The sequence below is a fragment of the Aethalodelphis obliquidens genome, unplaced genomic scaffold, assembly GCF_003676395.1.
Source record: "Aethalodelphis obliquidens isolate GAN/ISIS:26980383/991018 unplaced genomic scaffold, ASM367639v1 scaffold20, whole genome shotgun sequence".
NCBI lineage: Eukaryota > Metazoa > Chordata > Mammalia > Artiodactyla > Delphinidae > Aethalodelphis > Aethalodelphis obliquidens.
In genome coordinates, this window is record NW_020837964.1 from 10,015,801 (window position 1) to 10,029,358 (window position 13,558).

Below are 13,558 nucleotides of genomic sequence, written 5' to 3' on the forward strand. Positions count from 1 at the left end.
GGATTAGATGAGTGAATACATGTGAAGTAGCACAGGACTAGTAATATATATGTTTACAGTTATGATTGTTATCAGCCCTCCTCTAAATGAACGCTCCTGTTCCTTAAGAGAGAAGTGCAGGGACCATCCTGGTGCTCTTTATAGCAAACATCTTACCTTTTCACTTCCTGCACGTAGTCTGCGTTTCTGTCAAAGAGATGAGTCACGGAGTCTTTGATGGCTTCATGCTTGAAAGTAGAAGCTGTTCCAAAGACAGTCACGTTGGGGACAGTGGAGCACAGCTGAGCCACAGCTTGGCCCTGGGAGTGAAATACAACGGACAAGTCACACAAGAGAGCTACCATCCAGCAGCTAGTCCCACTGGGTGGAGAGCAGGATTTCTCAGCCTTGCCGCTGCTGACCTTTTTGGGCTGGATTAGCCTTTGTTGCGGGGGGCTTGAACTGTGCATTGTGAGATGTTTAGCAGCATCCCTGGCCTCTACCTACTAGGTACCAGCAGCAAGCCCCCAGTTGTGACAGCCAGCAATGTCTCCAGACATTTCAAAATGTCCCCTGGGGACGAAATTTCCCTTGGTTGAGAACCACTGGTGCAGAGGAAGGTGAGCCAGCAAAACCCCAGTACCAAGACATAACAACTGTTACTTAACCATATCGACCCTCAGGCTCTCCATTTATAGAGTAGCACTAATACTACCTGCTCCCTAGGATCTTGGAGGATGTCTTAGTTTGGATTTCCCAGAAGCAGATTCTGAGGCAAGGATTTGAGAGTAAGTCCTTTATCTGGAATAGGAAATACCAGGGTAGAAGGCAGCCAATAAAGGGTGTGTTTATCAAGTCAGTATCCGCCACGCTAACTGGAGCTCAGTCCCTCTGAGGAACTCCATGAGCAAGTGTGGAATACGCCCGGACTTATCCAAACCAAGTGGTGAGGACGCTGGAGTATTTATCCACCAAATTTCTGTCTGATACCGGTTGAGGGTTGCTTCTGCAGCAGTGACTCTTAGGCACGTCTTTGTCCTCAGAGGCCAAACGTGCTTCCACAGCCAGTCAGGAGCCCTAAGTAAGCAACCTTCAGCACGTTGAGTGCAGAAGAGGTATGGTGTGGCTGACAGCATCTGCTACAGGGGGCGTTAAATGAGGCAACAAGTAACATAGGTCCAGCACCTGGCACAAAACACGACACTTAATAGGTAGTCAATCTTAATCATCTGTACCCCTTATTGGCTTATTACACCCAGGGCTGAGATGTCCAGGTGTACAAAGAAAATGCCATTGCGTGAGGTTTAAACCTCGAATGGTCCAAGAGAAATCACAGATGTAGTTAGGAATGGTTAATCTTCCCATATCCTTTTTCAATATCGTTAGAAGTTTAAGTCATTGGACAAAATACTGTGATCGTGTGCATTCAGAAACCTTCCAGTAAAACCCAGTTTGCTGCTAATTCAGATGCATCCTAAAACCAGGTACTGTCTCTCTGCAGTGTTCCATCTACCATCTTAAGAAGGCAGAAATTATTAAGGAGGGAAATTATTCTACCAGAGGCATCTGTGATATGAATTACAGCCTCTCACTTTATTTACGTGTCTTCATGTTGGCAGACTCAATCAGGTTGGAAGGTCAATTTGTGGAAACGTGATTTTTCCCAACATTTGCTATTAGAGGCAATATTGAGAGAATCAGAGAATGTCAGAGTTGCAAGATCATCCAATTACCCCCTCCTTATTGTTTTATAGACCAGGGAGAGGGGACTCTGAAAGGTTAAGGTAACCCAATTCTTCAGAGGCAGACCTGAGATTCAAAGCAAGGTCTCCTGACTTCCAGCTACTGCTGTTTTCTATTATGCCATGCGTACTGTCTACTTATTTTGGCATTTAAAGCTAAGCAGACTTTTAAGTTGCTGCCTAAAATAGACACATTACTGACACACTCACTTGGAGGTCAATATTTCAGAACATGGGCGTGAACCTGAGACTCCAGACAGGCTATAGTTCTCTGTTCTAAGAAGAGCTTTGGTATTTGGTTAAATTTTTTATCCCCTGATTTTGAAGAACAAAAAAAGGGACTCTCCTTCCTAGTGAGTGTAAATATCATCAACCACCATGACGATCCTCAGAAATTCGACAGGGCTTGAGCTAACCTTGTTAGTTCTGGCGTGGGAGCTTAGAACTGGTCCTCATAGCCATGTGGCCCCTCCTCTGTCCTTAAGCAAACCTGACGTTTATCCACTCAACTACTTTTCAACTCCTTACTTAAATGATATAAGTAACTGGGTTACTTACATATTTAAATTATTATGTAATTCAAATTCCTACTATGTGCTACCTCATCACACTGTGCTGTAGATGCTGGAGCAGCAGAGATGCCTGATACATCTTAATCTCTATCTCTAGTCCCACCGAGTCTCAGACTTGTGTACTGAAGTACCATTTTGGCATCTGTCTTCACCTGGCTCTCCAGAAACCACACATCAAATTCAACTCATCCAAAACGTAACTCATGGCTATCTCCAAGTGAGTTACTCCTCATATTAGCTTGCTAGGGCTGCCAGAACAAAGTACCGCAAACTGGGCAGCTTAAAAACCAGAACTTTATTGTTTCACAGTTCTGGAGGCTAGAGGTCTGAAATCAAGGTATCAGCAGGGTTGGCTCCTTCTAATGGCTGTGAGGGAGGGATCTGATCCAGGCATCCCTCCCTGGCTTGTAGGTGGTGGTGTTCTCCCTAGGTCTCTTTGCATTGGTCTTTCCTCTATGCCAGTCTGCGTCCACATTTCCCATTCTTGTAAGGACACCAGTTATATTGGATTAGCGCTCACCCTCATGACCTCATTTAACTTGACCTCTGTGAAGACCCTACCTCCAAATAAGGGCCTATTTTGAGGTGCTGGGGTTTAGGATTTCAACTTATGAATTGGATGAGGGTGGGGGGACACAATTCAACCCATAACACTCCTCTCACTGCATTTGCTGCCTCGGTGGATGGAACTGCACCACTCACTCATCGCTAAAGCCAGGAATCTGGGGGTCATCCTGGACCCCTCTTCCTCCCTCTTCCCACATCCAATTAGCACCTTTGTTGTTTCCACTCAACATCTCTTGGGACTGTCACTTCCTCCCCTGGATTACGACAACACCTTTCTAACCAGCCTGGCTGTTTCCACATGCACTTCAGAGTGATTTTTCTCAAACACAACACTGAGCATTTCATTATGTGTTTCAAAGCTTCCCAGTGCCTGTCATGGCCTTCAGAATGAAATGCACACCCTTTACTTGACGGCACAAGGCCAGCCCTCTGGGATCTGACCCAGTCTACCTCACTAACATGATTGCCCTCCACTTTTCCAATATCCACTCCCTAACACACAGACGTGAGCCATCACTGACATTGGTCATGACCCTCGTCCCATAGCGTTCTCAGAATGAGCCTTCAACCTTATTTTACTGAGGAAGGAGCTGAGGTTTACGGAGGTTAGGGACCTGGGCCAAGGTCATTAGGGTACGATGTGGTAGACCTTGATGTGCTGTACTCACCAGCTGAGTGACCTTGAGTAAAGTATCAGCTCCTCTGATCACTTGTCTTAATATGCATTATACACAATACTATATGAACACGAAGATTGTTGTGGGATTATACGACATTATGCATCCACGGGCTTAGAATAGTGAATGTTTAATAAACACTTGCTATCATTGCTACTGGGACTCCTGTTACTTTTTTCTTCACATTATTATGGCGATATCAGCAGTGGAAGCATGTCCACTGCCTACTCTCCAGAACATCTCATGCTATTTTGCAGCAGTGCTGGTTTTCCCACACACCTTCCCCTTCCTGTCATGGCCTGGCCTTCCAGTGTCTTCTGCAGATCACAGCCACTCCCCCTGAGGCATATCGTCTTCTAGAAATCTTTCCCAGCATCCCAGGCAGAGTCTCTTGCCTCTTGTTGTGCCACCATTGACCTTCCTCCAGGACAGTGGCCACCACGGCCTGCGGGGGCTGCTCCCTGACCCGTCTGTGAGCTCCAGGGGGTCAGAGACGGTGCCGCACGTGGCTCCAGACCCCAGCGCGGAGGGCAGAGTCTGGCACGGAGCAGATGTTTGGTAAACCTTGTTGAACAGATGCGTGAGAAACGAGAGGGGTTTGGTGTAATGGGGAAGCCCCTCGTCATTTCGCAGATTTCTACGTTCTTTAGCTTTGCAGAGTGGGAATAAAGCATAGGTTTAATGAGCATATCTAGTCTCTGGCCCAAGCAGAATTTTACCATTTCCGTTTTAAAGAGAAAGATACATGTGGTAGTAAAATGAAATGATATAAGTAACTGGGTTACTTACATATTTAAATTATTATGTAATATATATGAACATTATATGTGATATATAATACATAAATGTAGTATATATTATAATTATAGTTGGCCCTCCGTATGCATGGATTCTGCATCCGTGGAGTCAACCAACCATGGTTCGAAAGTAGGAAAAAAAAAATTCCAGAAAGTTCCCTAAAGCAAAACTTTAATTTGCCACATGCTGGCAACTATTTATGTGGAATTTACATTGTATTAGGTATTATAAGTGATCTTGAGATGATTTAAAGTATACGGGAGGATGTGCATAGGTTGTATGTAAATACTACACCAAGGACTTGAGCGTCCTTGGATTTTGGTATCTGTGGGGGGAAGGGGGTGGTCTTGGGCACTACCACCCTGTGGGTACCGAGGGACAACTGTATATATAGTTAGAACAATTATGTATATATAATTAGAGTAACCTATGATATGCATTATATGTGTATATGTACAATTAGTATTATATATGCATATATAATAATACCTAGCATATAGTATTCCATTCGCACTATATAATTAGTATAATAATAAATCATTATTATTATATGTGCATATGTAATATACATGCACATATAACTAGCATAATATACAAGTAGTATATGTAAAATTCTATCATAATTCGTATTATTATATAAATAATGATGGGTAGTAAACACCAGTTCAGCACATATCTATCTACAGCATCCCTACCCGCTCTTTTAGTTCTTAAATAATTCACTCAGGCAGTGAGAGGCCCTTGCAAGATCCTCAGTGATTTCTAAAGTGAATAACGCTCAGCATTCTGTATTTAAGCAGAGAAGTGCCAGCCCTCACATTTATAGAAAATCTGTACCCTCCGTTCTCCACGTCCCAAGGTGAATGTAAGATCAGCATCTAAGTTAGCCTCATTTCTCCCACGTGCCTAGCAAATAGCATGGACTCAGTAAAGACTTGGAAGAAGGAGTGAATTTTCAATAAAAAGGATTCTGCAATTTACCTGCAGACCCAGAACATAAAATGAACAAGACAATCCAGTCTCCCAGCAACAGCAGTAAATGGAGATTTGCATGTATTTGTTTTTTGTTTGTTTGTTTTTTGTGGTACGCGGGCCTCTCACTGTTGTGGTCTCTCCCGTTGCGGAGCACAGGCTCCAGACACGCAGGCTCAGCGGCCATGGCTGACGGGCCCAGCCGCTCCGCGGCATGTGGGACCTTCCTGGACCGGGGAACGAACCAGTGTCCCCTACATCAGCAGGCAGACTCTCAACCACTGCGCCACCAGGGAAGCCCTACTTGTTTTTAACTGATTTTCCCTTCCCTCTGTAGAATGTAAGAGCTCGGCAGCAAGGCTCTCCCTCCCTTCCCTGCATCTAACAGTGCGGCAGTAACAGCATCTGTGGTTCCTGCCTCTCACCATGTGCCAGGTACTGGGTGAAAGTGCTTCCTTACACCCTTAGACCACTTTTGGAATACATTTTTTTTGTTTCCCTTTTATACCTGAAAATGGGGATTCAGAGAGGGAAAGGAACCTGTCCAAGGTTATGTACCTTGTAAGTGATAAACCTGGGGTCAGACCAGCTGTCCCTGACTCCACGGCCACTCTGCTATTAGTCTTTTTGTCCATCCCACTAAGCACTCAAGTTGCTGACATGGAAATCTTAGAGAAAACCATGGGTCCTTGACATCAACATGGAAGGCTTCATCGATCCACCCCAGATGGCTTTGTCTCAGTTTAGATGGGTGAACAAATTTCAACCAACTCAGCCCCAATTCCAGGGCCTGGGGTCCCCTCAAGCAGAGCACAGACAGTAGGAAATGCAGGGCCAATAGTTAGAAGGGAGTTGTTTGGGGGTCCCTGAAATTGGACTCTTATCAGTAGACTGGCAGTTCAAAGCAAGATCCTATTCCAGAAAACCTGGGCACAGTAGACAAACAATTAGAGGAGCAGATACATTTATATAAGAGACTTAGTGCACTGTCTGGTACATACTCAGTACTCATTAACTGGCAGTTTATAACACGACTGCTCTGGAATTAGGACTGAGACTGGTTGAAATTCTGGTTACCCACTAAGTGGGAATTCAGGATAGATGCTCCTATCAGGGCACCGAGATTCAGGCTTCAGCATCAGAGACTCAAGGAAACAGGAGACAAAGAAAGGATGGCTTAAAAGGGCCTCTGTGGGACTTCCCTGGTGGTCCAGCGGTTGGGACTCCGTGTTCCCAATGCAGGGGCCTGGTCCCAATTCCATCCCTGGTCAGGGAACTAGATCCTGCATGTATGCCACAACTAAGATCCCACGTGCCGCATCTAAGACCCAGAGCAGCCAAATAAATAAATAAATATTAAAAAAAAAAAAGGACCTCTATGATACAGATATTCTCTACCTCCTCAGCCTTGTTTGTCATCATATACCAGAACTCTAGCTTTGGAAGGACTGAGCATATGGAAAAATGCTTAGTCCTTCCTAAATGCCACCCCCTCTCACCACAGGACATTGGCACACATGCAGGTTTCACAGCCTGCAGCCCTCTCCCTTGTCTTCTGGTTGATTCCTAGTCATCCTTATCATCTCAGTCTCTCTGTCACTTCATTGTCATTCATTCCATCATTATAGGGCTATTTCATGACTGCCGCAAATAGATTAGACACTATGAGAGGTCCTGGAAAGATAAAGGTGAACAAGTTATAGACAGTCCCTATCATTTTGGAGCTTGCATTCCCCTAGAGGCAACAGATATTTAGAAAATAAATATACTATTAAAAGTACAGTCATACACCTAAACCAATAGGGTGAGAATGCCAATTCCAACCACTGAACCACTGGGATAAGACCCCATTGGTGCGCTGCAGTCTTGCAAATATGCAGAAAATAAGGGGCATGCACTCAAGGGCATGTGGACGATGCGCTGGGGAGAGAGACTAGATGAAATGGGAACTTGAACTTGATGATCCCCGTGGTCGCTCCAGTTCCACGATTTCTAGGTCACATGGGCTGGTTCTTAGCTGGTCTAAAGAAAATCTATTTGAAAAGCCTCCCAAAGAGAATGAGAGTTTACACATTTCCCTACATTTAGTGAAAAATGGAATTTTCGATTGAGAACTTGACCATTTCCGAAATCACTTATAAAAAAAAATTAGGTTTACCTCTCCCAAGAGCTGTTTTCACATTTAAACAGCTCCTAGAAACCACAAACTATTCTAGCAGTCAAAGAATGTAAGAGAAGGAGCTTGGGGATATCTAGAGAAGACGCCTGGAGGAAATGGTGAGGTCAGGTTGTTTTCCTCCAAAGAACTGTCAGTTTACTTTTTCATCTTCATCAAGGTAGAGAGGCCCTTGGACTAGGAGAGCTAAATGAATGTTATCACAAAATCTAGTACAGGCTACCTGAGCCCTCCGTATGCCTTTCTTATGACAATACAAACTCCCACGCTGGGATTCAGACACAGGTTTAGAAATTTTTCTTTTTCCCCAGATCAGTGCTGTCATTTGCCTGCTCAACAATTCAGTTGACTCAATTGTTGTAAGAGGGGGAAGTTCACATCCCACTGTGTGGGCCGATCCACGTGACCCGCCACCAAAGGCATCAGAGAACATTCCATGTTTTCCTCTAGTACACTCTCAGAAGCAGTCAGCGCCTCTTTTTCTCTATCTCGTTTGTCGCTGCAAAACTCTTGAACCACGCATGACACTCTGTAACATGCATGTGCTGAGACTCTCAACAGTGAGAAGCTTCAGGGGACGGTGACTGAGGGAGGAGAGAGAGAAGGAGGAAAAAAGTGAAGATTGATTGAGACTGGCATTCTTCAATTGCTCAAGGTGTCAGTGTGGATTTTTTTTTTTTTTAATCCAAAAAAGCCGTAGACACATTTTTTGGGAAGCCTTGGCAGATAATATCTTCCGTTGATTGATTTTATCTATTATACAGCTCAGTGCTTCTCCATATGAGCTGCCAGCACCAGCAGCGTCACCTCCTCTGGAGACCTGTTAGACATGCAGGTTCTCAGGCCCCACCCCAGACCTGAAGAATCAGAACCTCTGGGGGTGGAGCCCGGTACTCGGAGTTCAAGCCTTCCAGCAGACCCTGATGCAGCTCAAGCTGAGAAACCACTGATGTAGTTCATCCTTCATGGCGCCACTCCACTCCCCGCGATGCAGAGGCTGAGGCCCCTGGGATGCTCAGCCTCTCTTAATATCACATGTTTTATTTCAAACCAGGGTGGGGTCTGGTTATTAGTATATATTTTATAAGCTCCCTGGGTAATTCTAACGTGCAGCCTCTGCTGAGAGCCAGCGCTCTAAAAATTTCCTTCTTCTAATTTGGTCAGTTATGGCCTTGACCATAATCCACTTCCTCCTTTCTGAGTCGAGGTTGACATCAGAGCCTATGGGTTTAGTACGTGGGATCCCGTAGGTGAGGGTATGACTAACAGTCTTCTGTGAATCAGAGATGCAGGAAGAGAAAATAATCCCCCACCCTTGATAGCAGGATCGGAAGCTCTGGATGCCTGGAGACGTTCAGCCTCCCTGCTCCCAGGGCCTCGGCGAGGCTGCGGAACACCCAGGTTTCCCAGCCATTCTCAGCTCTGCCCACCAGTTGTCTGCAAGGTGAATATTTAAACTTTTCCTCTGCTCAGGCTGCACCAAGCTCACTGCAGAGGCTCTCAGGTGAGAAGCGGTAGGGCTAGGTGGTGAAGAGTATAGATTTATTTATCCAATGTCATCTGCACAGAACTTCCTGTGTGCTGGGCAGGGTTCTCCACGCTCTGCAAATACCAGCTCATTCGATCTGCATCCCGACCTCCATGAAGAGGGTACTCTTTCATCCTTGTTTTCCAGAAGAATGAACTGAGGCACAGAGAAGTTATGTAACCGCCCAAAGTCATACAGCAACAACAGAAACTAGATTTGAAACAACATCCCCTGGCTCTAGGGTCCACAATCTTAACCACTGCCTCAAGCTACAGAACAGTAGAGGGTCTGGAGACTAAGAGAAGAGACGGAAGGGGAACCATCTCTTACTGGCCAGTTGCTCTTCGTCAAGCACTGTGCCAGACACCTTACATATATCTCATTTTATTCTGCCAACATCATACTCCCATCATGAAGACAGGCTCAGAAATGAAGGCTCAGAAAGATCAAGGTTATCCTGCTGGTCATTGGAAACCGAGGCTCAGAAAAGCTAAGTACTAGCAGTGGGAACTGATGGGATTTAAACCCGAGTCTCCTTGTCACTAAGCCCAAGTTCTCTGTTCTGACATCAAAACAATTAAATAGAAATGAGACCCATCCGAGGTTGTAGAGCAAGCTACAGCTCTCAGATGCCAGACCACTTACTGCCACGTAAGCTGGCTGAGTGGCAGATTCTTCTTCTCTAAGTCAGGGATGGTAACATCTACTCCACAAGGTCAAATGTGGGTCAAAGGAGGTAACACATGTGATGTGATTCACCAGAGACTCAGAGCAGGTGCTCAGTAAGCAGGCTTCCAAGGCCACCTCTTCCAGGAAGCTTTCCTGGATATCCTCAGAGGAGTTAATATCTCCTGCTTTGCCCTAAAACTCACACATATCATTTCTCAACCATCTTTCACACCGTGCTGTGGTTCTTCTTCTCTCCTCTCTCCTCTTCCCTCCTCTTCCTCCTTCTCCATCTCTCTCTCCTCCTTTTTAAAAATCTCTTTCTTTTGTGTCTCCCACTAGCCTGTCAGCTCCTTAAGGGGAGGACCACATCTTATTTGCCTTTATCCACAGCAGTGAGTCCCCCTACGTAGGTCTCAGTAGCTACGTGTTGAATGGATGAAGTAGCAGAAATGACAGAAGTTTGATGAGCAAAGAGCCAGGTAGTCAAAGAGGACTCACAGTGTCAGAGGGCGACTGAGGGCTGGGACTGGGTATATGTGCCCTTTCTAGAAGGGGAGGCTTGGAAGGAAGGTCCAGCAGCTTCTTTGCTTTATCCCTTGCTTGGATGCAGACAAGGTCTGCCCCACATTCCTTGGGCAGTTACAACGTTACATCAATGAATGGGGAGGGGGCGGGAAATGTATGTGCTCACCAAGAGTAAGTATTTTCTTGTTTTTCCCTTCCACTATAGACATGGAGCGGGGAGAAGGGTCAGATGTGGGTAATAACTAAGGGAAGAATATAGAAAGAATGTTGGGATGAATCAGGTTTGGGCATAGAAATATATTTCTCAAAGAGCCCCCAGAGACTAATTACAGTTAGATGGTGGCACTGGGTCCTCCTAAGGCAGTTTGCAGGCGCTCCCAAGCTGGGCTGGGGTGGGCGTCTGCCCTGCTTTTGCCCCTCCCACCCATGCAACCTATTGGCAGAGTCCTGCTTCCAAGAATCTGGCCACCTGGGGGGACAGAGGGACATGTTCATGAAGGGATTTGGTCAGAATGAGTCCCACGGCCCATCATGAGCCCAGCTCCCCACTTGGTGCCTAAAACACTTGGTCTCAGCACAGCTGGGTTTCATAAGGACAGGTCATCACCGAGCACGACAGGCAGCTTTGGGACAGAGGGTAGGAGGGAGGTGACTTTCGCATTCCCAAAGTTTCTCCTAGGACATGGTCCCGTGAGCACTGGGGCCTCCTGGGGTGATGGACCGGTGACAGCTCAGCCTTCTGCTCTGGCCAAGAGGGTAGACAGTCTGGTTTCACTTCATGGAATGTTTGAGGGTCAAACAACGTGGTGCATTTTTGTTGGAGAGGCAGCTCCAAGACAGGGGCGGGAGAGCAGCTCAGGTGGGGTCTCAGGAAATAGCCTGTAGGGGGCCCCTCGTTCAGAAGACCAAAGCAGCCTGGCCCCAGCAGAGCCTCGGACAGACAGGAGTAGAGAAACTGAGTCCTTACCCTCCTTCCACCGTTTCAGCCCCTCACACCTTGAGTTGCTCATACGAACAGGAAGGGCCTGTTCATATGAACAGAGCACAGCATCTCTGGGGGTCCCACACAAGACAGCTCAACATACAGGGAGAGGAGAACATGGACTTTTTGTAAAAATCGAGGTGTGACTGGTACAGAAGAAGGCTGTACGTACTCAATGAATACATCTTGATGAATTTTAAGCTAAGTACACACCCATGAACACATCACCATAAACTCAACCATCACCTCTAAAGTTCTTCCTTCCCTCTATTTTTTTTTTATTTTTTGGTGATGAAATTTGACGTAAATCTTCCCTCTTCATAAGTTTGTAAGTATTGTTAGCTCTGGGCACTGTGCTGTACAGTGGATCTGGAAGACTTAATCATCCTGTATAACTAAACTCTGCCCCTTTGACTAGCACCTCCCCCATTCTCCACCCTGCCCCCAGCCCCTTGTAACCACCATCCTACTCCCTGCTTCTATTGAGTTTGACTATTTTAGATTCCTGATAGAAGCGAGATCAGGCAGTGTTTGTTCTTCTGTGTCTGGCTTATTTTACTTAGTGTACTGTCCTCCAAGTTCATCCGTGTTGTAGCAAAGGGCAGGATTTCCTTCTTTTTTTTTAAGGCAGAATATTTCATCACCTATACCACATTCTGTTCAGCCATTCACCTGTCAATGGACATTTAGGTTGTTTCGATGTCTTGGCTATTGTAAGTAATGCTGCAATGAGCATAGGGGTACAGATATCTCCTCAAGATCTTGATTTCAGTTCATTTATGTATACCCAGAAGTGCGATTGCTAGATCATATGGTAGTGAAATTTTTAATTTTTTGAGGAAACTCCATACTGTTTTCCACCGCGGCTACAACAATTTACATTCCCACCAACAGTGTACAAGGATTCCCTTTTCTCCACCTTCCTTTTTTAAAAAATTTTAATTTATTTACCTTTTGGCTGCATTGGGTCTTCGTTGCTACGCGTGGGCTTTCTCTGGTTGCAGCAAGCAGGGGCTACTCTTCATTGCGGTGCACGGGCTTCTCATCGTGGTGGCTACTCTTGTTGTGGAGCACGGGCTCTAGGCATGTGGGCTTCAGTAGTTGTGGCACACGGGCTCAGTGGTTGTGGCTTGCAGGCTCTAGAGCCCAGGCTTAGTAGCTGTGGTGCACGGGCTTAGTTGCTCCGCGGCATGTGGGATCTTCCTAGACCAGGGATCGAACCTGTGTCGCTTGCACTGGCAGGCGGATTCTTAACCACTGCACCACCAGGGAAGCCCCTCTCCACCTTCTTGCCGACACTCGTTATCTTTTGTCTTTTTGATAATAACCATCCAACAGGTGTGAGGTCTTATCTCATTGCGGTTTTGATTTGAATTTCCCTGATGGTCAGTAATGTTGAGCATCTTTTGAGTCGGGCAAACCTGAATTGGAAACCTCGCTACCCCACGGATGGGCTGTGTGACTTTGGAAAGATATTTCACCTCTCTGCGTCTCAGTGGTCTCATTTATAAAATGGAGAAAGGGCTAAGGACGCCAAAGTGTTGAAGTTCACATGCAGCCAGACTACAGTACTCAGTCCAGTGCCAGGCAGAGAGCAGAAGCCCAGTAAATTTTAGGGCCCTTCTGCAATTCTTACCCTCAAGAACGTGCATGCTGTGTTACGAACTTCCGCCTCCTGGTTCCAGGTCAAGCAGCTTTTCCCCAGGTGCTCTGGGACTTAATGATTGTCAACTGCAGGGCAGGGAGCCGAGGTAGAAGGGTTCAATTCAGGGTCACCACTCCCCTCTCCCCTACCTCCCGGCAGGCACAGCTGTGAGTCTTGGCAACCAGAGTGTGGGCATGTGTATTGTAAATATTTTAAGTTTTCTCTGTATCATATGATGTTTTGACATCTTAAGAACCTTTCTGGCTGGGGAGAGACAGTCCCTCCCTGGGCTCACCAATTCAGTAACAAAGGGCTCCCCCGGGAGCGACTGGCAATCTGTGACGCACAAACTAAGTAATCCAGAGCCCTCCCTCCTCCATCTGGTCCGTTCACTCCTGGAGGCAACACCCTTCTGCCTTATCCCTCCCAGGGCCGGGTACCAGGCATGTAGAGACGGTCCCTATAGCCCAACCACCACTGAAATTATTCAGAATCGCCAATCCTCAGCTGTCTGTCCACCCTGCCCTGCCTTGCCTTTCCCACAGAAACCCCAATAAAGGTCAGAGCCTAAGTACCGCCCCCAGCTCCTGTCTTGTGCCTGCTGAGCGCCCTGGCTTCCTTCCCAGGTGGCCCTACATGGTGTGCCTCCTGCCTCTAGGGCTGCAGAGTATAATACCCTTCGTTTTCCTGAGCCTTCCTCTGTCCCCTCCTGTGGCCGCATCTGAC

General features: G+C 46.4%; 1 protein-coding gene across 1 annotated transcript in view; it reads right to left on the bottom strand.

Annotated features, from left to right (window-relative positions):
- Positions 1–13,558, bottom strand: part of VAT1L (vesicle amine transport 1 like) — a 144,557-nt gene that overhangs the window by 81,817 nt on the left and 49,182 nt on the right. Inside the window, exon 4 of the mRNA XM_027119197.1 lies at positions 157–299. Within this exon, the coding sequence (XP_026974998.1) occupies positions 157–299 (143 nt within the window). The remainder of the gene's footprint in view (positions 1–156; positions 300–13,558) is intronic.